Genomic DNA, 27,861 nt, shown 5'->3' with positions numbered 1-27,861 from the left:
TAACAACACAAAAAGGTACTTAAGTGTTAGAAACGTTTATTTGTCAAAATATTTAAAAAAAAAAAAAGTGGGAGGAGTGGAGTAAAACAAGGCTAAATTTCAGCTAATGCTGTACCACGATCACAGGTCAGACATAAAAAAACAAAACAAACAAAACAACAACAACCCCCACCCCCAAAACCCCAATGGTCCTAGCAGTTTCAAAAGATTAGCTTCAATGTTAGAGTCCAGAGCTAACAGAGGAGAGTAAAAGGTCGCTTGCCACTACATGGTCATTTTAAAGGGAAAGGAGATGTTGCAGGTAGACAGGGAGAAGGGTTCAACTCCTAAGGAAAGCAAGATAAGAGGGGTTCCCCTGTACAGGAAAAAGGGGATGCCAGCATAATCCTTACCTAGGGCTGCTCAGAGGCTGAGAATATAAGGAATAGAGTGAAAGGCTACAGAGACTAGTATCAGGAGGAAAGAAAAGTAGAAAAGTCAACTTAGAAGAATTAAATTAAGAAAGAAAACATAGTTGGTCACAAACTCCTTTGTTTACTGAAACATGAAGCAATGGAAACATCCCGGCAAAGGGGACCGCGCGGAGCAAGTTCTCATATATGACCGCAGCCCGAGGGTTCAGTCCGCAATTATCCTACCTGAAAGAGAGCACAACACAAGAGGCTTACACAATGCCTGGAGAGCAGCTTGGCTCCGAGTACAAGGGCCCTGGTCCCGTCCTGTATTCCAGGGGGAAAAGAACAAAGAACAAAACAAAACCAAGTCAGACTGGCTCAAACTTATATCCTGTGTAATTACCAAGGAATCTACTTATAGCTATATATAGAATAAGAAGCAATCTATCTGGAAGACTGCTGTGTTGGTGATAAAAGGCTACTGTCACTGCAACAAAGGGCATACACAGATACTATCAAAAACCATAATTTAGTTTTTATGTCCAGAAAAAGTAGATGATGTCAAGATCTCAAATATGGCCAATTGTGCTACACTCTACATTTGTTTCATTTTATTCTTTCATAGTAAACAAGTTTTCAGAAATGACAATCACAAAGGGTATCAAGGAACAGTTCATTCACCCTCCAACATACCTATATGTCATACTGTCACAGATTTAGAGCCATAACTCCAGTAGTTCCCCTACTTGGTCAACTCACCCTTACCAAATCAAAAGAAGAAATCCTAAAATTCTCTAATTCTTCCATTGATGATGGGAACTCCAGACACCAATGGCTGGGGGAAAAAAGTTAACTCACACCAAGTTCCTCTACTTATTACAGACAAAGGGCCAAATCTTGGTCTTGATCTGTACCAACCGACTTCAAAAGTTGTGACGTTCTTGAATCAGTTCTGCTAGGGTGAGACCCAAATTCAGATCCCCAACAGTTCTGGAGTATTTCATCCTGGCAGCCTCATTAACATCAGGCTCCTGGGACTGCAACCAACTCAGGGTTATTCAGTCCATTTGAGGTTCACACCTGGAAGGTAAGTTTCTTTAAAAGTCATCACTAAAAAGAGGTTAGTTGAACAACCACTGCTTGCAGTCAAAATTCACTTTAAAATACCTTAGCTATACCCTTCTAAAGACTACAATATACTAATTTAACTATAAAACACATTCGAGGAAAACAAGTTATCTGGTAGATGACACCACCTTTAGAGAAATATCCCACTTCGTGGCAGATCCAGCTGCATTAGAAGTAAAAATTAAGGCAAACTACACAAGCCGTAAGCGTATGTACTTTACGCACATGAAGACTCTGCTACACAATGGTCTCAGGAGATCCCAGTCTTGTCATGGTCATACAAGATATAATTTATCACAGGTTCAAACCATTATTTGCTTCCCACTACATAAAAGGACAAATTCCTCTTGCTTTTTCTTCTTCTACACATATATACCAAAGGGATAAGTTAGGAAACGTGGAAACTCCTGTTTGAGTAGGCCTCCTATTCAAGTGATGCTCAGTTTCAAGGTACAAGGAAAAACCAGGAGAATAGAAAGTTGTCATGATGCCATTTCCACTCAGATGAAATTTGTCTAGATAATCCTACTAATTAATCTTGCCATTCCAACATCTTTGGTATACATTTTCTGAAGTAGGAAAAATTAAATTTCTGGGGTCACCACCAGTGGGATTTTATACACACTTATCTAGTCCCTTATGTGTTCCTCTTGAACAAAAACCAAAACAAAAATTGCTGGAAAAAATGGGAAGTGCTGGGGCTCTAAATGATAGTAACAGGCCATGCAGAAATATGGTTTCAGGTGCTCGTGCAGGATAAAGTGCTCTGGATTAGTAATAAGGAAAGGACGCCACGGGAAGTGGCACCAAAACCCTGTGCTTTCAAGGGCCTTAGAACTAAACACCTGAAGCTTATAGGACTTTATCTGGCTTACAGATTTAGGATTAGGATGTTAGAAGAGTTTCCTCTGATAAAACTAATGACCTAAGGAGTAGTTCTACTGGCAAGTGAGAAATAAAGTTGTAGTTAAAATTCTCACTGTGACATTCATTACTACCTCCTGAACCTGTACTCTTCCGCTTACACCACAATGACTTTTCTAGTGGGAAGAGAGAGGGGTTTTGGAGTCCACACGGTTGAGTTTGAATTCTGACTACCTCTCAATTATCAGATGACTTCAGGCAAAGTACTTAATCTCTCTTGAGCCTTCGTTCCCTTCTCTGTATAAGAGAAAATATCTTAAAGGCTTTTTGTGTAGATTAAATGACATAACGTACAGGAAGGGCACTCAACAAATGTTCTTTTAACTATGTTTCTGTAACCCAGATTGCTTACACTTGATTAAATAATATTCTCACTGAGTTTGTTGTTGTTCTCTCCGAAGGAACAAGTTGGTTGGAGTCCTATACTAAAAAACCTCAACAGGCCAAATGAACCTCTGGCCTAAGCTAGAGAAATACTTAAGACTAATACATAAATTTCTCTCTCTTGGCTACTGTCCTGACAGCAAGCAAACAGGTGGCTTTAGCCTCCTCTATGCAGCACAGATCCCTTTCACGGAAACTACATTCTCTTAACCACACCGGCCCCACTCTCACCTCCAGTTTTTAAAAGGCTGAGTACCGCGCTCGGTCCACATACTGCTCCCGCTCATACCGGGCCATGTCATACAGAGAATTCCGTGCAGCTGCTGAAGCCTGAGACAGCTCACTCTCTGGCCCATAACCGTAGCCCTCTCCAACTGTGGGGAGCACAGCTGCAGCTCGACGCAGGGGGCTCCTGTCCCTTCCGTAATAGGAGGAAGTGTTGGCAGCGGCAGCGGCCATAGCAGCCGAGGTGGCAGCAGCACCTGAGTTCGGCAACAGGTGTCTGTCGTAGGGATCAACAGAAGTGGAGTTGAGGTGACTGGTCACAGCTGTGCTCTGGACTTGAGGCAGATGGGACATGGTCTGCTCCGCGTAGTTGTACGCAGAGGCCGCCGCCGCCGCCGCCACTGCCTCGTAAGAGCGGACCCGGTAACGCTTATAGTAGTCGAGCGCTCCGTAAGCATCGTTGTAGTACATGGATTCCCCGTAGCCCATGGTGTAAGGCGTGCGCACCGCTCCATACTGTTCATTGTACTGCTCAGTAAAGTCCGCCACACGACCTGTACGATCTACTGGACACTCTTTGGACCAGTGCCCCTCTTTCCCACACCGATAGCAGCCGCTCTGGTCTCCCATCCCAGGGGCAGTCCGAAGCCGGCTGGTGGACAACTGCACGTGCATTCTTTTGCCTTGAGGAAATAGATGTAAGAAGACTTGATTATAACTCACTGACATTCTTTAATCCTCCCCCAAATGAAAGTAAACTAGTTGGTGTAAGACACACATACATACACACGCTCCTACAACCCTTTCTCAGCAATCCCCTCCAGAAGAAGTTGAAGTGAAGTTTTAATACAGATGGGAGCTAGAAAATGTGAGTCCGCAGAGACCAGTCAATACTTTCTACTTACATCAGGTAGCCGGATTCCCTACTTCTGTGTCTGCAACTTTCCCTTCCTTTCCCCTGTCCCCCAACACAGAAACTGAAAAATTTTCCACTTACCACTGCTAAGACTTGATTATAACTGTAACGATTCAAGACCTGCCAATTCTTCCAAATCAAATCGCCAACAAAACCTCAGTTATGCCAGATTTGAAAAGCTTCTTACCAACCTCTCACTGATTTACTCAGGGCAATATAAGGCCTCAGCATTTACTGTAGCTTAAAAACCACGGCAATCTTCTCTCCATCTCGTTTCCTCCAGACATTTTTGCAGGTGTCACCAGAAGGCTATGTTGGATACACAAACCACACCTGGGCTCATCATCTGCTTCACCTCAGTACCTCTAGGAGTTATGCGACCCTTCAGATTTCAACCCCACCCCCATGTTTTTCAGCAAGGGCAAATCCATGCCTATTGCGGGAAAAGAAAACCTGACCAAGGTCTCTCAACAGCAAGAATTAGAAAGATACTGAAGCAGTACTGGTTTCTTAGGGACCGTGTGTTCCCATGTAATTCAGCACTTCATCCTGCCACGTCGCTTACAGTTCTTCATAGGGGATTATCTACTTGTTAGAAAAATGCAGCATTTGCCTAAAAGCCTCTGGGCACCCATACAAACAAGCAACATCCATTCTTCCAGGAATGGCCAGCACTACGAACAGCTAAGAGAAGAAACAATCTTTGCTGATGAAAGCATCCAAGGTCTTGAAGAGCAGTTTGAGGAAAGGAATATTGTTGGCAGTATTTAGTCCCAAACTGCCTAAGACTTTGGAGATCAAGTCAGTATTTCTCAAATTGCAGCCAAAAGGCAGCCACTACAGATGCAGAGAACAGGGGCTTCACATCACTCTTAAGGGCTGCTCAGAACAAATCCCCCCTCGGCCATCAGCAAGTTGCTCTCTCTTTAACAGACCTTGTTCTGGATGCAGCTATGCGATAGGAGGCCTCGTGCTCCACCATCCTGTTGGAAACAGCCCGACTCAGGACGGCAGCCAGAACAGCGCCATGCACTGACCCTGAGAGGGGAGCGGGTTAGTGCAGTAATGTCACTTTAGTCACACGCAGTTCTGCCCAATGTCTAAGATTCCTACCACCCCGGTTTCAAGTAGTTGCCACCTCCAACTTAAAACCCCTTCTTTAGCAGAAACAAAAGTGCTCAGGTTTTTACTTCTAGCTGCTAGCAGAGACGCAGCATCCACCATCACCATTGATAGCCAACAGATACCAAATGGCAGTAATTCTCTGAATGGAGCACTTAGCCACCCATTGTTTTCAGAGATTTAAATACTCCCATTCTAATTCTTAGGGCCACATGCTAATTATGCTTAGAATAGAAACACAGATTTTTTTGCCCCAATTTATATCCCAAATGTAAAGTTCCCTATGATTTAGACTGGAAGACTAAAAGTTACTTGGTTTTCAAACATGCATGGTGACATTAACCTGTGTGATAGACACAAGCTGTTCCCATTCTGAAGTCGGAGTAACCATGCCAATCTAAAAAGCAGCCAATTCAGAGACCTAGAAGTACATTAAAAAAAAAAAATTCAAGGGCGCCTGGGTGGCTCAGTTGGTTGAGCCACTGCCTTCGGCTCAGGTCATGATCCTGGAGTCCCTGGATCGAGTCCCGCATCGGGCTCCCTGCTCGGCGAGGAGCCTGCTTCTCCCTCTGGCCCTCCCCACTCTCATGTACTCTCTCTCTCTCTCATTCTCGCTCTCTCAAATAAATAAATAAATCTTAAAAAAAAAATTCCCTAAAAAAAAAAATTCAAGGGGCGCCTGGGTGGCTCAGTCGTTAAGCGGCTGCCTTTGGCTCAGGTCATGATCCCAGGGTCCTGGGATCGAGCCCCATGTTGGGCTCCCTGCTGGATGGGGAGCCTGCTTCTCCCTCTCCCTGCTGCTCTGCCTACTTGTGCTCTCTGTCAAATAAATAAATAAAATCTTTAAAAAAAAAATTTTTTTTTTAATTTCAATTTAATTTGCTTTTTACTTTTATAGATTCTGGCCCTGTTATTGGATTTTTTTTTTTTTTTTGAGAAACAAAACCCAGTGATTTTTCCTTGATATTTGTTACTACATCCAATCTTCATTCCTGTATTGACAGAACTCCTAAGTTTATAAACATCTGTGTTTATAATCTACCTCTGTAGCAGCTGTAAAAAGGATTCAGGTAAAAAAATTTTTTTTAACTAGAACTAAAAAATCTGTAATAGAAGCGATAGTTGTTTGTTTTTTTCCCCAATCTTTCCAAAGGTTGTAACTAGGTTTTTTGGTTTTTTTTAAAGATTTTATTTATTTGACAGAGAGACAGTGAGAAAGAGAACACAAGCAGGGCGAGTGGGAGAGGGAGAAGCAGGCTCCCCGTGGAGCAGGGAGCCTGATGCGGGACTCAATCCCAGGACCCTGGGATCATGACCTGTGCCGAAAGCAGATGCTTAGACTGAGCCACCCAGGCGCCCCTGTAACTAGGTTTTTAATTTAGTTCTTACAATTAAAAAATACTGTGCTTCTATTTATTACCTTAAGGAACCAGGGCAAAGAAAATTGAAAGATTAAATTCTGCCACTCTGCTACACTTGGAGAGGCCAAAAGTTTAAAGATTTTCTGAGAACTCCGCAAAAGTTAGTGAAATATGCTGCCAACATTTCCCAGAAAGCCAGCCTAATAGAAGTGTTTTCTTTTGAAAGCTGGAACAGGAAAGATTACTAAAATGCTGAGAGATGGGCAACCTGGGGTCTTAAGTGCTGAGCAGCTATCATGTGCCAGGAGCCAGAGAAGGCTGGGGGTGTAAACAGCACTCCAGTTTAGTGCTTGTTTACATTTGGGGATAAGCAAGACACCTAACCTCTTATGCATCATTCCCAATTCAGTTGCTTGAACTGTTACTTGGGAACAACTTTTTTATTTACTGTCTTCCAATGCAAACTGCCAACTCAAGAGTGGTTCAGTTCACTGCTGCTTGTGGAGAGGAAACAGGTCTTGAAAGACCCAGGATAACAGGTTCTGCTGCTTCCTTTTATAAGTCATAAATGCAGAAGCCTAAATAGCAACTGTTGATAAAGGTTCAAAAGATGTTCAAAGTGGCACTCTTTTTTTTTTTTTTTTTTAAGATTTTATTTATTTGACACAGAGAACGCACAAGCAGGCAGTGGCAGGCAGAGCGGCAGGCAGAGGGAAAGGGAGAAGCAGACTTCCCGCTGAGCAGGGAGCCCGATGCGGGGCTCAATCCCAGGACTCTGGGATCATGACCCGAGCTAAAGGCAGCCACCTAACCGACTGAACCACCCTGGTGCCCTCAAAGTGGCACTCTTAAGAGGCCACCTTCATTAGGAGATGACTAAAAAGGCTTTATAGACAAATGTGACAATCTGGTATATGGATTATATTTTCTGTAAAACTGCAACGTATTGGGCGCCTGGGTGGCTCAGTTGGTTAAGCGACTGCCTTTGGCTCAGGTCATGATCCTGGAGTCCCGGGATGAGTCCCGCATCGGGCTCCCTGCTTGGCAGGGAGCCTGCTTCTCCCTCTGACCCTCCCCCCTCTCATGTGCTGTCTCTCTCATTCTCTCGGTCTCAAATAAATGAATAAAATCTTTAAAAAAAAAAACTGCAACGTATTATCCCATGCTAAACTTTCTCTGGTCATCTGGAAAAAACCAGAGCTGGTGGGGCGCCTGCGTGGCTCAGTTGGTTAAGTGTCTGCCATCGGCTCAGGTCATGATCCGAGGGTCCTGGGATCGAGTCCCGCATTAAGGAGCCTGCTTCTCCCTCTGCCTCTGCCTGCCACTCCCCCTGCTTGTGCTCTCCCTGTCAAATAAATAAATAAATAAATAAAATCTTTTTTTTAATAAAAAAAAAAAACAACAAAACAGAGCTGGTTATAAAAAATGTCTATATGGGGGCGCCTGGGTGGCTCAGCTGGTTAAGCAACTGCCTTCGGCTCAGGTCATGATCCTGGAGTCCCGGGATCGAGTCCCGCATCGGACTCCCTGTTCAGCGGGGAGTCTGCTTCTCCCTCTGATCCTCCCCCTCTCATGCTCTCTGTCTCCCATTCTCTCTCAGATAAATAAATAAAAAATCTTTAAAAATAAATGAATAAATAAATAAAAAATGTCTATATGTATAACTCAGGGTAGAGTGCTTTCTCCAGAGTGGAAGGCTAAGAACATCAAAGCCAAATAAAGGATTCTTCTTTTCCGATGATGTTTTTCAAACATTCACTTCCTAGAGTAAACCTGCTTTATTAAAACACACATTCTTCCCAAGCCAACTCCCTCCCAACTAATTGACTTCTGTATGCATACTTTTGCCCTTATCCTTTTATTCAATTGTATATTTAAAAAAATAAGGACATGCAGTATTACATTACTAGGACATCTTTGCAGAGTTTGGACCCGACTTAAATTGCATTCTCTTTACATTTTGTTACCTGTCAAGAGAGAACCCCTATTTCCCCCCCACACTGTCCATTCATGATCCCATCTCCATCAAGTGAAAAATAACTAAGAATATTCTTAAAGCTGTCTGAAGTGCAACAGCTTTCCAAATTAATAAAAGAAAAACAAACATAAATAAGATAGGTAAGTGAGGAAAGTGAACTATCACATTTTAAATAAGCTTCTAACCATAATGGAAACACACTCGTTGCAAACACCACTCACCTTTCATCATATAGTGTTTACTGTCAATACACTTTCACATCTATTACCTCATTCTAGCCTCACTACCATCATGTGAGGGAGGTACTGCAGGAATCATTAATTCTATTTTATAAGTAGGGAAAATGAAGCACAGAGAGATTAAAAACACTTGTCCAAAGTCACACAACTCGTTAATGGTAGCAAGTTATGTATGACTTTTGCCCTATGCTTTAGAGAGGAGCTAAAGGCCAGGACACCACTGGCTGAGCCCAGAGAGATTTGACGCAGTATTTGCAATCTACACTATTTGCAAACTTTCTTACCCTTTTCTGGTCAACTTTTCCTCTTCTGCCATTTCTTTTCTGTTTTCTAGGTTTAGCAGAAGACACTTAAGAAGTCCTTTTCAACAAACCTTTTAGTGGCACTCAAATCACCATTAAAAATGGTGTTAACTTATGAACCTGAGAAGTGGCTGTAAATGTGTGGCTCAAGATGACACGGTCAATGAACAGCGCTGTCCAGCAGAACTTCCTATAATGATGGAAATGTTCTCTATTTACACTAATACAGGCACGAGTAGCCTCATGTGACTTCTGAGCGCTTCAAATGTGTACAGTACAACTGAAAACCTGAAATTTAAAATTTAATTAATAGCCACATGTGCCTAGGGGCTACCATATTAGACAGCACAGCTGCAGTCTTCAGACAACCCTGGGGTATTAATGATAACCTACGTATCTTTACAATTGGTAAAATTATACAACATGCTCCATGACACCCTTCTTGGAACCTTTCAGAACAGGACCAACGTTTCATTCAACCTACTATTTTTAAAAATTTTCTTTCTTTCCCATTAGGGTTAAATAATCCTCAGTGGAAGAGAATAGTCCGGTGGCATGGGTTTGGGCCCTGCTTGTATAGTTGACAGACTGAACACATTTGAATGCGCTCAAAAGATACATCCCCAAATCCAGCTTCACCATCCAGAATTATAATATAGGGATCCCTCTAGATGTCTCTGTTCCTCTTTGCCACAACAACCTATCACCCCAGGCCATAAAGAGTATAAACCCTAAGCATTTAAACTCAAATATAAGGCTTTCTGATCATAACAAAAGAAGCAGGGGGCGCCTGGGTGGCTCAGATGGTTTAAGCGACTGCCTTCGGCTCGGGCCACGATCCCAGGATCCTGGGATCATGTCCCGCGTCGGGCTCCCTGCTCGGCGGGGAGCCTGCTTCTCCCTCTGCCCCTCTCTCTCTTATGAATAAATAAATAAAATCTTTAAAAAAAAAAAAAAAAAAGCAGGTAATCCCCAGACTTTTCTCCTCCCTCCTCCCATGAGGTACTCATTTGGCAAGGCAGATTAACTTCCAACAGCACTCAAATGAAGACTGCGTGATAAAGCAACCCAGTCTGTGACTCTACAGTTGTTGAGGAACATCTTGGCAAATAAATCTGAAAAGGGCATGTTTGCTTCTCCAAGAGTAAACTGTACTTAAGAGTAGTAAATGTGCAATCTTTCTATTATATCCAGCTAAAATAGAATGGAAGACATCACCCTGCCAGCCGCCTGGTCCTGTGTTCTTGTCTCTGTCTTGACCTAGACTCCACTACTCAGTTCTGCCACCCAGCCCCCAGAGCAGTTCACCTTGAAACTCTGTGTTGTCAAGGCCCCTGATGGCCTCCACTGCATCCTCTGCCCGCTCCATGTGTACGAAGGCATAATCTTTCACGATGTCACATTCGATGACTGGGCCATACTCCTCAAACTTGGCCCGAAGCTCCTGGTTGGTACAGGTGGGGCTGATGTTGCCCACATGCAACTTGGTGGAGGCTTTGCTCTTATTCTTGCTGGCTTCCACGTTGATGTTCACCCCGTGTAGCTTGTAGTGGTGCAGGTTGCGTATGGCATCCTCGGCCGCCGTCTTGTCCTCTATGTGCACAAAGCCGTAGTTCTTAATGATGTCACATTCCAGCACCTTCCCATACTGCTCGAAGAGTGAGCGGATCTCCTGCTCTGTGGCCTCCCGGGGCAGGTTTCCAATGAACAGCTTCACCATCCTGACAAGAGCCTGGGAGGGAAGAAATAAGATTTCCAAAAGTTAGGGGTGGAGTGGGAAATTTCAGTGCATTGCATTTGGTTTAATCCTCCAAAGAAGTTCTTGGCACCTTCAAGATTCAAGACCCTCACATAAACGTTTATTATTTTCTTAATAGAGAGGAAAGGTTTGTACGTTAAGAGTGTGAGATGCGTGTGACACCCCAACAGGAGGTCGGGGTCAGCATGCACTGCACCGTCTATCACTTCCGTGAAATGAGGCGCGTTTAAGTAACAGGGTTGGCTGTTTTAGGTCTTAAAATACTCTTTTTGGGGGGGGGGCAGGAAAGAGAAGAGCTCAAGAAGGGGGCAAGAGGCATATATCTCGAGTGTCCCTAGTAACGAGGTTTTGGAGGGAAATCGGTGTACCTCTCCTCCGTGCAGTATTACCTTCAAAGATACTCGAAGAATAAAGAGGCTTCCTTGGCCCCAGTCCGGGACCCCCCCAGCGACCTAACCTTCAGCTCTTTCGCCCCAACAAAGACTCGACCCGACCCCTGCCCCGCCCCCTCCGGAGACCCGGCCCCGCCTCCTCCCGTTGTCTTCCCCGGACTTCCCGCAGCAAGAGAAACCCAAACCGTGGGCTGGTCCCGTCCGCCAGAGGCCCAGCCCGGCCCACCCTCGGGCTCCCCACACACCCAGAAAACCCCCTCGCACCTCCGGGTGGCGGCGGCGGTGGCGGCGGCTCCCGCGTCAGAGAGAACCCCACAAAATGGCGACGGCCGCTCGAGCCTCGGCGCGACCGGGCCCTTTCTCGCGCGCCAGCTCACGCACGCGCGAGTGCGCGCTGCCTCCTTCCCCTCCCCCTCGCGGGAGCCGGGCGACCAATCCCGCGGCGGCATACAAATGGCTGCCCCAGGCTAGGCTCCCAGTCGCCCCGACACGGGGGCGGGGCCAGCTGGTGACGACGCTGCGGAGCGAAGGTCAGCCCGCCCCCAGCCCCTGCTAGCCAATCAGCACCCTGGAAGCGGGGGGTCGGCGCTCAAGCGTCAGAAGGGCTCCGGAAGCAACCACTACCTGGGTGTAATCAGAAGTCCGGGGAGTCGCTAACCATCACAATGGGTCGTGCTATTGGGCCAGTTGGGGCGGGGGTGGGGGTAGGTAGCTGATGACAAAGGGTTACCTCACTGGGTCCTCTAAACGGGGGCTTTCTTAGCGGGCTGGTCAGCCACTTTGGTAGCTTGGGTCAACGTGTTAGAGACACGGAAGAGCCACATTTTAAGCAAACGTAGTCAATTTTTGGAGAGCTTTAAATATAACTTAATATTTTTCATTGCAAGCATCTCATTCGCTGGCGAGGAAACTACCAAAGATGGCAGAGCTGGGATAGCTCTAAGAGGCATCGTATCCAGCCTACATTTATCGGTCACGTTTTGTTTGCTCATGCGTATATGTGGGCTGTTTTTCTCTAATTACAGTATTGGCTCTAATTGTGTGTCCTTCACAGTTCCTGGTCCGTGGTGAATACACCAAAGGAATACTTGGTGCAGAGGCCCAGAGAAGTTCCTTGTTTGGGGCGGGGCGGAGGGACAGGGGTGAGAAAGGGTCTCCCAAGTCCACACCAAGCTGCTGGAGGTCTAGGCAGCTGGGACTCCGGGCACTTTTCTAGCATTCAAAATTCAGCTGTGGTGCAAGGGCGCCTCCTGGTGGTAAAAGAGAAGCTATTAGGAGGATTACTCACTGTCACTCTTGAACAAAGAATAGACGTTTGTAGAGATTGATGGATCCAGCTTATCTCTGAGTGGAGCATGCCAGGGTGGTTGTCAGTCACCATTCTTCATTGTGGTGGCTCCATAGAAGCTTTTCTGATACCATCAGGCACAAATTCCCCAGGCTTCTCTCCTCCTCCCCAGCTACTTTGATAATGTTTCTTTCACCGAATTCTTTTTGTTTCCCAGCCGGCTATTTCAGAAGAGGCACTGTCCTTCCAATTTTAATACAACTCATGATTTCTCCCAGCTAATTCTATCTACCTCTCCCATTCCCTCCTCCTCTTGGTCATTCCCTGTTTCTCTCTACACTCAGACTTTTTAAGCATATATGGGGACCTCCTCACCCATTTCTGAAATAGCTCCCACTCATCTTCACTATTAATGTTTTCTATCTTGGGTCCCTTCCCTGTGTTCCAGGCCAGACTGCTTTGCAAATGGAGAGTCTGAACCTGCTATTGCCCACCTTCGTACACTGTGTTTTGGGTTCTGTCCACCTCTCCCAATACCCCATATTTTCTGAGGTCACCAAAACTAATTTTCTTTTAAGTTTTCACCTAAGGTTTTCATTTCATTCACCATCCTTTTCTCCCGTTTTTATACTGTTCCTTCTCATGACTGCACCGTTCCATCTCCTTCCCTCCTTCTATTTCCCTACTCTTTATTCCCTTTTATCTCACTTCCCCTTCCCTCGTAGGCAACCATTCTAATGAGTTTAATGTGTATTATTTTGTTTGTGTTCTTGCCAGACATGTCTTTTCAGTGAGCATTTGCTTTATCCATTTTAAAAAATGTTTTATTGTGGACATTTTCAAAAAGGCACAAATAGAGGATATTATGATGAACTCTTTTGGACCGTTTCTTGACCCAGCTTTGACAGGTATCAACATTCTGCTGACTTTATCTATCCCCTGTACTTTTTTTTTTTTAATTTATTTATTTGTCAGAGAGAGAGAGAACACAAACAGGGGGAGCAGCAGGCAGAGGGAGAAGCAGACTCCCTACTGAGCAAGGAGCCCGATGCGGGACTCTATCCCAGGACCTTGAGATCATGACCTGAGCCAAAGGCAGATGCTTAACCAACTGAGCCACCCAGGCATCCCTGTACTTTTTTTTTTTGGACTGGAGTTTTTAAAAGCAAATCCCATGCAGAGAAAGGGGAACCCTCCTACACTCTTGGTGGGAAAACATGCTGGTGCAGCCACTCTGGAAAACAGTATGGAGGTTTCTCAAAAAGTTGAAAATAGAGCTACCCTACCCTAAGACCGAGCAATTGCACCCCTGGGTATTTACCCCAAAAATACAAATGTAGTGATCCAAAGGGCACGTGCACCCCAATGTTTATAGCAACAATGTCCACAATAGCCAAACTATGGAAAGAGCCTAGATGTCCAACAACAGATAAATGGATAAAGAAGATGTGGTACAGACACACACACACACACACTGGAATATTATGCAGCCATCAAAAAAAAAAATCTTGGGGCGCCTAGGTGGCTCAGTTGGTTAAGCGACTGCCTTCGGCTCAGGTCATGATCCTGGAGTCCCTGGATCGAGTCCCGCATCGGGCTCCCTGCTCGGCAGGGAGTCTGCTTCTCCCTCTGACCCTCCTCCCTCTCATGCTCTCTATCTGTCTCTCTCTCAAATAAATAAATAAAAATCTTAAAAAAAAAAAATCTTGCCATTTGCAATGACGTGGATGGAACTAGAGGCTATTATGCTAAGCAAAATAAGTCAATCAGAGAAAGAATTATCATATGATCTCACTGATATGAGGAATTTGAGAAACAAGGCAGAGGATCATAGGGGAAGGGAGGGAAAAATGAAACAAGATGAAACCAGAGAGGGAGACATACCATAAGAGACTCCTAATCTCAGGAAACAAACTGAGGGTTGCTGGAGTGGAGGGGGGTGGGAGGGATGGGGTGGCTGGGTGTTGGACATTGGGGAGGGTATGTGCTATGGTGAGCACTGTGAATTGTGTAAGACTGATGAATCACAGACCTGTACCCCTGAAACAAAGAGTACATTATATGTTAATAAAAAGGAAAAAAAAAAGCAAATCCCAGACATGATGTTATTTCGCCTATAAGGACTTTACTATCTACCTCTAATTAGAACATCAGGATTATGCTAATATTATCTAATCTTTATATTAAAATTTCCCCTAGATTGTTGCAAATGTCTTTTTGCAATTGGTTTCTTCTAATGTGGATCTAAACAAGGTCCATCGATTGTGCATTTGGGTAAATTATGTAGATGTTCATGTAAATTGTGTTGCATGGCTCATTGTTTTAGTTTTTTCACTGTGTTGCTCTGTGCCATCTAACCACTGGGTAATACTCCCTAATGTGCAACCACTCATAGTGTTTGACCTATCCGTCTCTATGTGTAGGACACTCATGTTGCCTCCAGTGCCCCACTGTTATAAACAAGGTTACAATTATTAGCATCATTACAGTAATTATGTGTGCCCTACTGGATCCCTGTGAGAATTTGAGGGGATATAAACCCAGGGTGGAATTGCTAGGTTGCTGGCTCACTGGGTATACATGGAACTAACTTGTCTAAGTAGTGCCAGGTTGTTCTCTGGAGAAACTGTACCAGTCTACCCTGTCACCTGCAGCACATGAGGGACCCTGTATATCAGTGACTCTGCCAATGTTGGACATTGTCTAGTTTTCTAATTTCTGCTAGTCTAATAGGTATAAAGTGATATAGCACTGTTGTTTTAATTTGCATTTCTCCGATTACTGATGATTTTAGGGATCTCCTCTTTTTAGTTTTTTTGAGTTTGCTCTTCTGTAAATTTCCTGTTCATATGTTTTGCCTAACTTTCTTAGTGGTTGCAATCTCCTCTTTGTTGTTGATTTGCAGGATTTTCTTGTTTATTCTAGACATTGATCTCTAAATATTTTCCGTCATTCCACTAATTATTAACTTTGTCCATGGTGCCCTTCATTGAACAGAAATTCTTAATTTTTTATAGAATCTAATTAATTTTTGTCTTAAAGTTTGTGCTTTTGCAGTCTTGTATAAGCTGCCCTTTTCTACCCCCCTGAGTCACAAATATATTCTCCTACATTTTCCTCTATTAACAGTCATGTTTTTTACTATTTACATTTAGGTCTGTAGTCAATTTAAAGCGGTACCATCCTGGGGCACCTGGCTGGCTCAGTAGGTGGAATGTGTGACTCTTGATCTCAGGGTCATGAGTTCGAGCCCCACGTTGGGTGTAGAGTTGACTTAAAAATAAAATGTTAAAAAGACAAACAAAAGCAGGGCTGTCCAAACAGAAATATATGGTCAGCCGTCTATGTAATTTAAAATTTTCCAGTAAAGACATTTAAAAAGTAAAATGAAACAGCTGAAGTTCATTTTAATACTTTTGAAACCCAATAAAGCTAAAATATTTCAACATATAATCAGTATAAAAAGTATTTAATGAAATATTTTAAATTCTTCTTTTCCTCTTCAGTTTTTGAAGTTGGTGAGCATTTTACACTTGTGAGCACATTTCACTTTGGATTAGCCACAATTTCAGGTGCTCAGTAGCCACATGTGGCTCATGGCTACTGTCTTGGATAGTGCAGATCTAGAGTTCACCCTCGGAGGCCGTGTTTGGTGAGAAGGCAAATCCATTTTCTCCAAATAATCCACGTTTAGCTGTCCATATTTCTCAGATCTGCGCATACTGTATTTTTGTGCTCTAATCTTTCTCATAGCCCTCACTGCTCCATTTCATTTGGTCTCTTTCTGGAACTTTCCTTGTCTTCCACTCATATCTGAAGGTGTCTCTCGAGACTTACTTCCTGACCTTACGTTTATCCTCTTCTATGTCTTGCCACCTAGATGATGCTCAAAGCACATCTTCGTGACTTCTCCATTCAGTGACTGACTGCATCCTGTAAGACTGCTGTACTTGGCTGCCCAATTTCCACTCACATTTTACATGCTAAAATGAGCATTTCTTCACTAATTTCTCACTCCCATGTACATTTCCTTCTAAAATTTCCCATTATTGCTTCCCCTCCTAACTCCCAGGCTTGCCCCGTTGCAGTGGAAAAACCCTGTTTCCCTGAGCACTCTACAATGTATGACTTTTTCTTCCTTTGCACAGTTGTACCTGAAGAACAAGAGAAGGTTGTAGTGCTGATGTATTATTCCATTTAGTCCCCCAACAGATTGTTCCAGTCACATTTATCCAACATGTTGACTGTGGAATACTTCTAAATCTGCTTTTCTTAAGAGAAAGGGAGAATTATTTTGTGGGCTGTCTGGGCTACCAGCTGTCACGTTTGGAGACCATTCTGGGTCTGTGTTGTGCGAGTCCCGGGCCTGCACACACCTGACCCTGTCTTAGTCATGGCTGATGATGGTCAGGGGTCTACTCAGCCAGGGCCCTTGGCCAATTATGCTAAAGACACGGCTGCTTAGGGGAGGGGGTGGGGGGATGGGTGAAATAGGTAATTGGGATTAAGGCGTGTATCTGTCGTGAGGAGCACTGGGTGATGCATAGAAGTGTTGAATCACTGTATTGTATGCCCAAAACTAACATAACACTGTATGCTAACTATACTGGAATTTAAAATTTAAAAAAAAATTACAGATAGGGCTGCTTCTCTGGAAAGATCTTCTCTGAGCTCCCAAAAGAAATGGTTGTTCATTTATGGGAAACAGTGAAAGAACAAAGCTTTTCCTGTAGGAGACCACCAAGGCAATACTGTTGCCCTGAAACTTCAATTGCCAAGCCAGAGACAAGGGAGGAAGCTACCTACTCTTTTTTTTTAATACTTCACCAGATCTAGAATATATTCTGTGTTTGTGTGTGTTTACACACTTGTGGCTTCCCAGACTGATGTCATCCTATTGGTCAGTGGATTGGAAACTTGCCACTTCTCTGACCCCTGTCTGAACTCCCTTGATCCTCTCTGCTGGGGAGGAGACAGAAGATGGGGTCAGTAATCACCCCCACGTGCTCCATTCTCCACTGTCGGGCTGAGCAGTGGCTGAGACTTGCTTGGGCAATTCCGTCTTTCATTTTTGGAAAACAGTCGAGAGAGTCATGAGTAAAGAAAGTTGTGTACCAGGGAAGGAGTTGATCACTGCCTTTTAACATTAGTAGTGCTTGTTACCAACACCCTGACCCATGGCGAACTTCTTGGGTCTAAAAAAGAGGCTTGTCATTGGTCAGCCCAGCAAACTGGAGGTCATGATCATGGGGAAATGAAACCGGGCTAGGGAGGCTCTCAAAATAATGTGGTTCTTTGAGGGCTGGGAGGCTGGGGGCAGAGAGGAAACCTGACATACAGGAGACCAGAGCCAGAGGCAGGGAGGCTTGTGGTCAGGAAAGCAAAGACACCCGGAAGCAGAAAGAGAAGCTGAGCTGTTTAATCACCTCCTTGGCCAGACTCAAGGCTGTGGCTGCCCCCGAACCACTCACACCTGGAAGCCACTGAGTATCGCTGGAGATGGAGTGGCCGCTTGAATCAGAGGGTAACTTAGGATGGGAAGGGGGAGCTTCGGCGTCTCTGACTCGGTCATCTGGCAATCTTGCCCCCAGGTCCTGCTTCAGCTCTGAGAGGTTCCTGGCTGGTTCCCAGGGGCAAGGAACTGAGGGGCATGCCCTTGCTGCGGTGGGAGAATGACCTGAGGCAGGGGCAGCCGTGCCCACATGGCCTGTGTGGAGGGTGCAGCACTGCCCGCACCCGGGTCGGGGTTGGGGTGTAGGACCGGGGGGAGATGGAGGACGTCAGGAGGTGGGAGTGGAATTGGGGGTCGCCTGGGTCCCACCACCGGTCTGGAATTAAATAGCAGAAGAGGAGCATTGCCCTTGGGAACACTGACTTGTCCTCCGAGACAGTTCCTGGTGATGGGCTGACCTTGGCAACAGACCCTAGCAGCAGGCAGTTGTCCTGACAAGAGGGTGGTCCCTGTTGACGGTCCCTGGCAGTTTCCTGAATTGAGGGAAGAAGCTGGCCCGGGAGCCTTGGGCCCCCCTCCCCGCCCACTACTTGCTCTTCTTGAAGAAGCTGAAGCGTTTCTCTCTCTCTCGTTCTCGGCCATCCTTGCTGCGAAGTACGACAGGCCCCTCGGCCCCAGCCGGTGACACTGGGGGCATGGTCATGGCCCGGGTCATGCCGCGGGCAGCACTGGGCACCGCCGGCTCTTCAGGCTCTCCGGAGGCGGAGGACGCCGTGGTAATGGCGGCACTCACCACCCGCAGCCAGGAGCTCATCTCTGCCTGCACAGGGCACAGAGGGGTGGGTGCTCAGCCGCAGGGCAGCCGGAAGCTGCCTCCGAGAGCTGGCAGAGAAGCGACGGGGCGATCAAGAAGGGGAAGACGTTTTTGTGCGGCTTTCACTGGCGTCCAGGTGGCCTGATCGCGAAGGAGACCCTTACTCGAGGAAAGAGGGAGGAGAGGGAAGAAAGGGGAAGCTGCAACTGGAACGTTCTGAGAGTGGCGCGGAGAGACGGGGGCGTGGGAGGAGAAGGGGCCAGCTCACCTCATCCTTGGCCTGGAATAAATACTCTTTTCCATCCTGTAAGCTGTTGGGAGAAAAGAGAAACGTCAGGGCAGAGCTGAGAACGTGGGATGGCTGCATGAGAGCTGGGCAAGAGCTCGGTTAGCAGGCCGAGGCCAGGCTGGGGAACACGCGGCTACAGCCCCTGGCGCCAGACCAGACACGTCCTGCACATTCTTCAGATTCCCAGGACTGTGCAGAAGCAAACCCTTGCCGTTCAGCTGCTGAGGATCATGGTGAGCTCATCTGCACCCCAGGCCATGCCTCCTGCTCTGGCTGCTTGCTGGCAGGCGGGGGCAAGCCCTGGGAGGCCGCAGCGGCCGGGAAGCGCCAGCACCCTCCCTTCAGATTTCCCATCCGGGATCATTATCTTGCTTGCCATCGTCAGCAGTCAGGCCTGCATCTTGGGGCCCCCGCTCCCCTTAGTGTGGAATACAACCAGAGTCCCCCACCTTTCCCTCATGTACATGGCTGGCCCCAAACGCCCAGCCCTATAACTCTATTCCCTCTGCTTCTAGCCTGTGGCTCCCCTTTCCTTTGTATCGCCCCCAGTTCCCCGCCCCCCCCATCCCCAGGGCACCTCCCACTCCTACCCTAGCTTGAAGACGTGTTTGCGTTTTCGATAATCAAAGGCGACGCTGCCCTGGGCCCTGGCCAGGCTGACAGGCACTTCTCCATGGTATGGCACTCCCGTGCTGGCTGCCTTGGCATCCTTATAAAAGCCGAGACTCCCACGCCGCAGGACGCAGTACACGTTTTGCCACGACCTGGGCCGGACCGTGATGCAGGTGACATGGGTGACCAGTCTCTGCGGGGGCCTAGAACCCTGGGACTAGCTCGGATGTCTGAGGACTGCCAGTACCACTCCTATCTTTGAGCTCCTCATCTTTCCTCCCTCCCCCGACCCTCACCTGAGGCCCCACTCTTCTGCTGGGTCCTCCCCCTGTCCCAGAGGACCCTCCTCCTACAGGGCACCTCCCCGCTGTCTACGGAGGAGGAGGCTGCAGGGAAGGCCAGGCCCAGTACCTGTTGGCAGCCTTCTTGCCGAAGGCTTCCATCTCCTGTTTGCGACACAGCATCCCCTCCATCTGTTCCTGGGCACAGAGCTCGGGGCCTCGAGGGGGCAGAGTGGCAACCCGGGCTGACTCGGATGACCTGCTCTGGGGCATCATAGGAGGGGCTGGGCCCCGCGTCCGGGCCTGCTTCTCTCCCCGGGGCCCATTGGCCTCATCCCCGGTGCCGGACCCCTGTGGGGAAAATGGAAAACAGTGTCGGCGTCAAAGGAGCAGATGGGAAATACCTCGCCTGAATGTCATGACGCTTGAAGTCCAAGAGCTGGTCTTCCTGGCCGCCGTGTGTCCTTTGGGCCCCCACCCTCTCCGGTGCCCAGCACCACCACCACCCCCTGGCTCACGCCCGTCTGCACCCCTTCATCTCCCGGTTACTAACACCCACACTTCTGGGAGAAACTCACAGGTCCTTCTGCGAAGCTGCCGTGCTCAAGTCTCTGTTGTTCCAACAGGGGCTACAAGGACAAGAAGCTGTAAGAGGACATGCAAGATGTGGGGGGACTAAGATCCTGATGGGGGTGCACAGGGCAGCGGGGGTCACCTGTGGGGACTCTGCATCTGCGCAGACTCCGTTAACGCTGGCCTGCTGTGTGGACGCCGGTAGCCGGGGGTGGGTTCTAGAACAGCAGGAGGTGACACAGAACGTTAAGCCCTTGCGTTGCTGAGACTTAGCCTCCTCCTCCTCCTTCCCCAGGTGTCCCAGCTCTCACCTGTCCCAGGCAGCATCAGGAGCCGTCTGGCTGTCCACCAGGTCCCCTTCAGGCTGACTGGCTGTGGGCTCTGGAGCAGGGGGCTGTCTCCTCCGTTCCTCCTCTTCCCTCTTTCTTTTCCGCTCCTTCTCCTGCTCCTCCAGCTGTCAAAACATTCTGGGATCAGAGCATAGAAGGTCTCACTTAAGAGGACCAGGACACTGGGGAAAGTTGAAAGGCCTCTGCTCTAGCCTGATGAAATAGAAAGGATAGAAAACAGAATTCCAAAAGAAGGTGAGGATTAGAAGCAACGGGTCAGATGGTGTCTGTTAGTGTCACCCGGTGGAGGGGGGGAGGACGGATAGCTCCTAAAGCTGTGGTGACAAGCGGCACTCTTGGCTCACATCGGGGAGAGGCTGGTGCAGCAGGAAGAGAAGATGCGTTTCCTTCAAGCGGGAGAGATCACAGGCCTGGGGCAGTGGGAGGGGGCGGGCATTCCTGGGGTCCCGCAGCCCTCACCGCGGTGAGCTTCTCCAGCGCGCTGAAACGCTCCTCCCAGGCCACCGCTGACTTCTGGAAGGCCTCGTGCCGCTTGATGAGGCTCTCAACTTCGTCGACTGTGCAACCCAGCTCAGCACTTCGCACCAACGGCTCTTGGCTGCACAGCCAGGCCTCCGCCATACCCGCGTCTCTCCCAAATACGAGCACTTCCAAAACTGCAGGGGTTGGGGGGATGCCACAGGGAGATGGCAGGTCAGAGCACCAGCAGAACCCTATAGCCACAGCCCTCGGAGAACAGGGACACGGAGGAAGCTAGTGCCCCAGAGCAGGGGCACCGAGCAGAGCCAGGCAGTGCCAAGGGTGGGCACCTTGAGTTCCATGCCCAGGCCTCTTGGTCTTACCTACTCTGGAAACGACAGGTTACAGGACCCCCAGCCCCTTCTCCCGAGGCCTGGCCCCTGCCGCAGCTCACCAAGCTGGAGCCAGTCCATCTTCTCCTGCCACTTGTCTGCTGTCTCCTGGCGCCGTGCCTGCAGCTGAGACAGCTTCTCCGAGATCTGGGCGGGGGGGGGGGGGGGTGCGCAGAGACATGAGTTAGCACCCAGTGGGACCTTTCCAGGGTCCCTGGAGGACTCACACAGGGAACTGGTGACTTCTGATGTCAGGAGGCAGACGGTTCTGGGGGAAAGTTGGAATGGGGAAATCCCTGAACAGCACTGAGGGGAGAGAGGGATTTCTACGAAGGAAGAATGAGAGGAAGGAAGGAGACCCAGAGGAGCAATCAGCATTCAGGCCTCCCCACCGTGAGGATGGCCTGGTGGCGCCCACACCTCCCCCACCTCCTCAGCTGCATAGTGGCTCCTGGCAAGCAGGCCCTGGCCCATGTCGATGCATGAGGAGAAGCGGTCGGCCCTGGCATCTATCTCTGCCTTGATGCCCTGATGGTTCTTGATGACCAGGTCTGCAGAGGACACGTCCCTGGGGGCACAGAGACCATGTTACTGCTGTGTCCATAACCCTCTCCTGGCCACCAATCCCCCGGAGGCCGCAAAGCACCGGGGGCCTCACCGGGGCCGCTCCTGGGCGTCCATCTGCAGGTTCACCCCATCCATCCACAGCATCAGCTCCCGGACAGCCTTGAAGAAGCGGAACTTATCCGTGGTGTCCAGCAGCAGCTGACGGCGGGCAGCAGAGCTTCCCTGAAGCTGGGTCCAGGCCTCGGCCACAGCCTGCATGTGACGGCCGATCTCCTCGGCTTTGTCTCCGGCATAGGCCTTCTGGAGCCGGTGGCCATCATCCTGCACCTGCTGGACCTGCGGGACCCCGGCTCGGAGTGAGGTAGCGCTGGGTGGACTCAGGAGCTGGGGTGTCCCCAGTCCCGGTCTCTGTTCTCCACCTCCTGTCCATTTTACCAGCCAGAGAGGCAGAAGGGAGAGCAGAGGGTGGGGGGCTGGGACAAATGAAGGCTGGTGCCCAGCATAAGCCTTGTCATACCCTGCCCTGCTGGGTCTCAACAGGGGGCCTGGGGAGTGTGGGGGAGCAAGCCTTTAACAGGACCCCTGGCCAGTCGAGCTTTTAGAGGCCTGTCCAGGACACATGGGACCCCAGAGATCGCTAGACCGGGTTCAGCTAGAAGGGAAGTGGGTAATGGCTGACTGGGTTTAAACAGTTGCTTATCTGGTGGAGGCCTGGAGCTCCAAGCTGGGTGGGACCAACAGGCGGATTTTAGTACAATATGAAGAATCTAGCCTTTGGGACCATCTGAAAATGTCACGGGCCCTCCAGAAGGCTTGTGGACGCCGTGGCTAGACACCCCCTGGCCAGAGAGGTTTTCCTGGAATCCTTCTAACCTCGTCCCTAAGTGTCCCTCCAGAAGATGCCATCCTCCCTGCCTTTCTGCGCCACCGCCCCGCCGTTTCCCACCAAGTCTCCCTGGAGCCAGCCCCCACCTCGCCGCACCAGGGGTCGGGGGGTGGGGGGCGGCGGACCTGGGCGCTGAGGGCCTGGATGTCGTGCTCGAAGGCGCAGTGGCGGCGCTGCAGGGCCTCGGCCGCGTTGAGGTCGCGGCCGGTCCCATCGGGAAGCTGCTGCTGCTTGTGCTGCGCCCGCGCCAGGGCCTGGCGGGCCCCGTGCAGGAAGCGCTGCAGCTCGTGGGCCGCGGCCAGCACCTGACCCCGCGTGTCCAGCAGCTCGAGCAGGTCAGCCCAGGCCTCGTTGAGACTGTCTTTCCACTCGGCCACGGTGGCCCGGGCGGCGTGGCCCCCGGCGATGAGCCCGTTGGCCAGTGCGTTGGCGCTGTCCACGCGCTCCTGACCGATGGTACTCGTGTCCCGGGAAAATTCTCGGAATTTGTCGCGGAGCATCTGGAGGAGACACGGACAGTGCCGTGACGCCGGTGGACGCAGTCCCCGCCTAACGCGTGAGTCTTCTCGCCCCAAACCGAGAACCCACTCCTCTCCCTGGGCCACACAGGCCAAAACAGGTTTCTCCCGCAGGGCGGCTGCTTTCCATTTACCCCGGATGTGACTGAGGCCCCCAGCCCCCAGCCCCCAGCAAAAGCCCTGGGGGTGCTTGGAACCTTTGGCCTTCAGACAAGGATACCCTAACTATGGTCCATATATCTGCACTCATGAGGGTCCAAGCCCCCAAACTGTGCAGAGGAACCTCAAGTGCCCCGTGCTGTTGAGAATGATTGGAAATTTCCTTTTTGCCCACATCTACGTACAGGCCCCATGACCTCCGTTCTGCACAGTTCTTCAAATACCCAAGGTCGGCTCCTGCTCAGCCTGCTCTCGTGCCCCCGGCCCCTGGGCCCTCCCCGGTGGGTCCTCTACTCCTCCCAGGGCTGCCCTGCGGCTGGTGTCCACCCCACACTCACAGTCACGTGCTCATAGTCCTGGCCCAGCTCGTGGGAGGCTGCCACCACCTCGCGCTCCTGGATCCACTGCTCCAGGTCATCCAGCTCGCGGCGGAGCTGGCAAAGGCGCAGGTGCTCCTGCAGGCGCTCCCGCCGCTCTCCGGCCAGCTCCTTGAGGCCGGCATACAGCTTGTCCACCTGGGCTTGGCGGATCGATAGCCGCGTGCTGCGGGGGCGGGGCAGGCACCGCGGGACTCAGGAGGCCGGGCTCTGATCCGTAGCCTGTTCCATAGAGTCCTGTCCGCTCTGGCCCCCCAACTACCTGCCAGGTCCCTGCCTGTCCAGCTCTCTAGACAGTTCTGTACACATGTAGTACCGAAGGCTCCGCAATCCCCGCACCACCCCGGGATCAGCTCCCGTCCCCCCAGGGGCTGTTCTCCCCTTCGTTGGCCGCTGTGCTCACCTCTCCGGGTGGTTGTGGTCAATCATGTCTTGGCTGCTGGCTGCCAGCTGGTGGATGGTCTGAGCGTAGTCGGCCAGGGCTTGCTCCAGCCCCTGATGCTTCTTCACCTCCGCCTGGGCGCTGAGCTCGTCCTGGGGACGACAGTGGGCATCAGGGAGGAGGGTTTGCGGGGAGAGAGCGGCAGTCCCTGCAGCCTGAGCTCTGCCCTGCCTCTCACCTTGGCTTTCTCCTGGCCCATCATGTGTAGCTCCTGCTCACCCATCCAGGCCTCCGCCTCGGCGGCATCGCGGTAGAACTGCTGGGCCCGCAGGGCCTCCTCCAGTCGCTTTCCTCGAAGCTCCAGCTCGCAGCTCAGGCGTTTCCACATTTCCTGCAGCTCAGCCAGCTCGGGGCCTGCTGCCGCCGCGCCCAGAGCACGCTGCCGCTCCGTGAGGTCCGCGATCCGCGGCTCATGGCCCTGTATCTCCTTCTGCAGGGTCTGTCCACAGCGGCGGAAGAGGACACTCTGACAGGGGACCCCCTCAGCCTCCCGTCCCCTACACCTGCTCCACATCCATCCGGCCCCTCACTCCCAGTCCTCTCTCTCCCTGTGTCCTCCTCACTTGCCCCCTTCTCTGGCCTAAGGTTGGGATGGTAGCACCCCTTCAATCTGTCTGATCTGCCACGGAGGGAGCCCATCCTCCTGCGGCGAGGGAAGGCCCACCACTGAAGTGCAGGATTGCACGCAGCCTCGAGCGGAGCCAGAGAAACCCCAAGGTTTTTTAAGAAAAGACAAACTTCCGAGTCTGGGAGGCTCTTGGGGCCTTTTCTTTTGCCTTTAGCCTCGGCCTCACCTGGTTTTTCTTCATGAGAAGCTGGACACTGGGCAGGTCCTTGCCGTGCTCCATGGAGCTAGCCATGGGCAGCCGCTCTGTCACCCACAACTGCATGAGAAAGAGGGCGTCCGTGGAGGTCCAGGGGGCAAAGCAGGAGTAGGAGTTGGACGGTGGGGAGGCCTGGGGGGAGGTTTCCTAGGGCTCCTGGTGTGTGTGTGCTGGAAACAGTCATCTCTGAGTCTGAGGTAAAGGGACTTCGAGGGCATCCCCAAGGCGTCCCGTGTTCAGTGCCAGAGGGAAGAGACAACAGCACCGCTGACATCTCCCCAGCATCCAGGAAGGAGACTAGAAAGCGAGTGGCAGGGAGCAACTTGCCCCAGGGACACCACCCCATCGCAGACCCTAGGAACTCACGATCTCGTCCTCCACGTCCCGGTGGAACTGGTGCTGCTCTCGAGAGGCTTGCAGGCGCCGGCAGCGCTCCGCCATGGGCCGGGACAGGGCCCGGAACTTCTCCTCCACGGCCCGCGAGGTCCGCTCCACCTCCCCCGCACCCTGGTCCTCCTGGGCCAGCGCTGTCGCCTGGGCCTGGATGGCCTCCACCTCCTTCTCTCGCACAGCCATCTCCCGTTCCAGCATCTGCAACCCGGGCGGGGGGGATCAGCACACGTAACGCTGGTGTAGCCAATGGAGATTTCTTATCCCTGGAGCTCACCCTACGGAGAGCATCTCCTCGTGGCCTAGCTCGGTGGATCTCAAACTTTAATATCCCTAAGAGTCCGGGGCTGTGTGATAACTGGCCAGTTATCAGTTTACTGCCTCTCAGGCCCAAATTCTCCTCGGTTCCAGGTACATCTTACCACGTTTGGGCCGCTGACCCGGGTCCCCATTTCTCATTGCCAGCTGGTGCAATGCTAGGCCTTGTGAGTAGGGGGCCCTAGAGGGTCACCCCAAGGCACAGGACGGGAAGGTGCTATTTCTGGTTCCAGTGTGCCTTTCTTCTTGCTCCTGAGGCAAAACTGCCCATGGCGTGCAGGGAAGCCAGTGGTTCTCGCCCTCCAGCAAGTTTTGCTGGTATCCCAGTGGCAACTTCCTACTGGCCAGTCTTGGCCTGCCAGCTCTAGACCTGCTTGGTCCCGTGATAACCCCAGCAAAGTTCTACAACATCCAGCGGGCCTCGGCCCTCTCCACGGAGGTCTGAAACTCAGCCTTGGGGGGTGGGGTGGGGGTGCGGGGAGAGCATCTTGTTCCTCCTTGGGTACCCCTCCTCAGCCCCAGAGAGAGTAGCTGCTCCCTACATCTGCTATTCCTGTACTCTTTACAGCAGGGACCAGCAAACCCAGCCCCCTACCTGTTTTTGTAAATAAAGTTTTATTGGCACATAGCCACATCCATTACACATATAATTTTACATATTGCCTATGGCGGCTTTTGCCCTACAAGAACAGAGTTCTTGTGACAGAGACTGTATGACCTACAGAGGCCAAACTGTTACTGCCTGGCCCTTTATAGAAAAATGTTTTCTGATCCCTGGTTTTGATTTCTCTTTACCTTTTTTGGTGAACACCTTTTACTAATTGATACTTCTTTTTATTAAAGTTTCCTTGTTTAAGTTGGAACATGGGTTCTGTCTCCCGACTTTTACTCTGACTGATACACACTCCTAGAGATTCTGATACGGTGGTCCACGGACCTCGCTTTGAGAACTGCCAGGAAAGATGTTGTCTGTGAGGCCTTAGAATGACCTCCCAAATCTCAAGAGCTACAGACTCCCTCCTCCTTTCTGCTGCCGTTCACCATCCCCATCACAGGCCTGCAGAGCACCTGTTGCTTCTTGAGCAGAATGTTGACGCTGGTGAGGTCCTTGCCATAGTCGTCAGAGTGCAGCTGGGCCTGCAGGCTCTCCAGCCAGCTCTCCAGGGCAGAGCAGCTCTGGGCAAACAGCTCGGCTCGGTTGGCATCGAAGAGGCTGCGGGCCTTGGCCTGGGTGGTGCTCTCCAGCCTGTCCCAGCGCTTGTGCAGGTCCTCCAGCTTCTCGGACACCAAAGCTTTCAGCTCTGGCTTCTCGAGGGTCAGTTCCCGCCCTTCCTGGGGGATGGGACACAGAAGGGGTCAGCGTCAGAATTAGATATCACTGAACTTTACGGGTCAGTAGCAGACCAGGGAGCTAAAGGGCAGTAGGAACCTGAGGTGTAGGCAATAATTCCAAGTTCTTGGGTATTCTCCACAACAGACTCATCTCAAAGGTTTCAAACCCCTTCTAAACCGCTTCGCCTCCAACCCCCCCCGCCGGCTGATTACCCCCTACTTGTTCAAGGCCCAGCTCAAAACCTCATCTCAATGAAGAAGCCACGGAGACCTTCACTGTGTCGGGCTCCCTTGTGCTTATGGCTTCTGGGGTTAGGCACACATGGTCTTGTGTATTTGCCATCCCCTCCTGTTTCTCAGTGAGTCACCCCTCACCTGGGTTATGTACACGCGAGTCCCACCGCTCTCCCCCC

The 27,861-nt window shown here is 50.2% G+C and overlaps 2 protein-coding genes across 7 annotated transcripts in view; both read right to left on the bottom strand.

Annotated features, from left to right (window-relative positions):
* Positions 1–16: 16 nt before the first annotated feature.
* LOC123840449 (RNA-binding protein 4B) lies at positions 17–11,582 on the bottom strand. 5 transcript variants are annotated; one of them, XR_010406776.1, is made up of 5 exons: positions 11,390–11,582; positions 10,283–10,706; positions 3,063–3,739; positions 1,314–1,475; positions 17–719 (listed from the first exon to the last, which is right to left on the bottom strand). XR_010406776.1 is itself a non-coding variant. In XM_045870179.3 (4 exons), the coding sequence occupies exons 2-3, from the start codon at positions 10,692–10,694 to the stop codon at positions 3,072–3,074; spliced, it is 1,080 nt and encodes a 359-aa protein (XP_045726135.1). In that variant the 5' UTR covers positions 10,695–10,706; positions 11,390–11,582; the 3' UTR covers positions 17–1,475; positions 3,063–3,071. The 5 variants fall into 5 exon arrangements, 3 of the variants coding, with proteins under 3 accessions (XP_045726135.1, XP_045726134.1, XP_064432188.1); XR_010406777.1 differs by having other exon boundaries at positions 17–638; XM_045870179.3 differs by having other exon boundaries at positions 17–1,475.
* Positions 11,583–17,814: 6,232 nt separating this feature from the next.
* SPTBN2 (spectrin beta, non-erythrocytic 2) overlaps positions 17,815–27,861 on the bottom strand; it is a 30,840-nt gene continuing 20,793 nt past the window's right edge. For both annotated transcript variants that reach the window (XM_045870162.2, XM_054506517.1), the window contains exons 19-36: positions 27,185–27,448; positions 25,775–25,999; positions 25,379–25,468; positions 24,763–25,023; positions 24,546–24,676; positions 24,104–24,308; positions 23,214–23,588; positions 22,294–22,538; positions 22,065–22,203; positions 21,698–21,782; positions 21,244–21,440; positions 20,746–20,888; positions 20,577–20,652; positions 20,440–20,490; positions 19,992–20,212; positions 19,559–19,732; positions 18,948–18,990; positions 17,815–18,685 (exon numbers count right to left, since the gene is read on the bottom strand). In XM_045870162.2, coding sequence (XP_045726118.1) covers positions 18,452–18,685; positions 18,948–18,990; positions 19,559–19,732; positions 19,992–20,212; positions 20,440–20,490; positions 20,577–20,652; positions 20,746–20,888; positions 21,244–21,440; positions 21,698–21,782; positions 22,065–22,203; positions 22,294–22,538; positions 23,214–23,588; positions 24,104–24,308; positions 24,546–24,676; positions 24,763–25,023; positions 25,379–25,468; positions 25,775–25,999; positions 27,185–27,448 — 3,159 coding nt within the window. In that variant the 3' untranslated portion in view covers positions 17,815–18,451. The remainder of the gene's footprint in view (positions 18,686–18,947; positions 18,991–19,558; positions 19,733–19,991; positions 20,213–20,439; positions 20,491–20,576; positions 20,653–20,745; positions 20,889–21,243; positions 21,441–21,697; positions 21,783–22,064; positions 22,204–22,293; positions 22,539–23,213; positions 23,589–24,103; positions 24,309–24,545; positions 24,677–24,762; positions 25,024–25,378; positions 25,469–25,774; positions 26,000–27,184; positions 27,449–27,861) is intronic.

This window comes from Mirounga angustirostris, unplaced genomic scaffold (genome assembly GCF_029215605.1).
Source record: "Mirounga angustirostris isolate CCGP_5_RB_7025 unplaced genomic scaffold, mMirAng1.0.hap1 SCAF_13, whole genome shotgun sequence".
NCBI classification, from domain to species: Eukaryota; Metazoa; Chordata; class Mammalia; order Carnivora; family Phocidae; genus Mirounga; species Mirounga angustirostris.
Note: the sequence above shows the minus strand (reverse complement) of the source record. Positions and strands in the feature narration are given on the sequence as shown.

Bases quoted from the DNA above. Each gene is read 5' to 3' on its own strand.
- LOC123840449 (XM_045870179.3), bottom strand. From the start codon at position 10,694: ATGGTGAAGCTGTTCATTGGAAACCTGCCCCGGGAGGCCACAGAGCAG. The intron at 3,740-10,282 runs GTGAACTGCTCT...TATTTCCTCAAG, and splicing joins TGACAACACAGAGTTTCAAG to GCAAAAGAATGCACGTGCAG.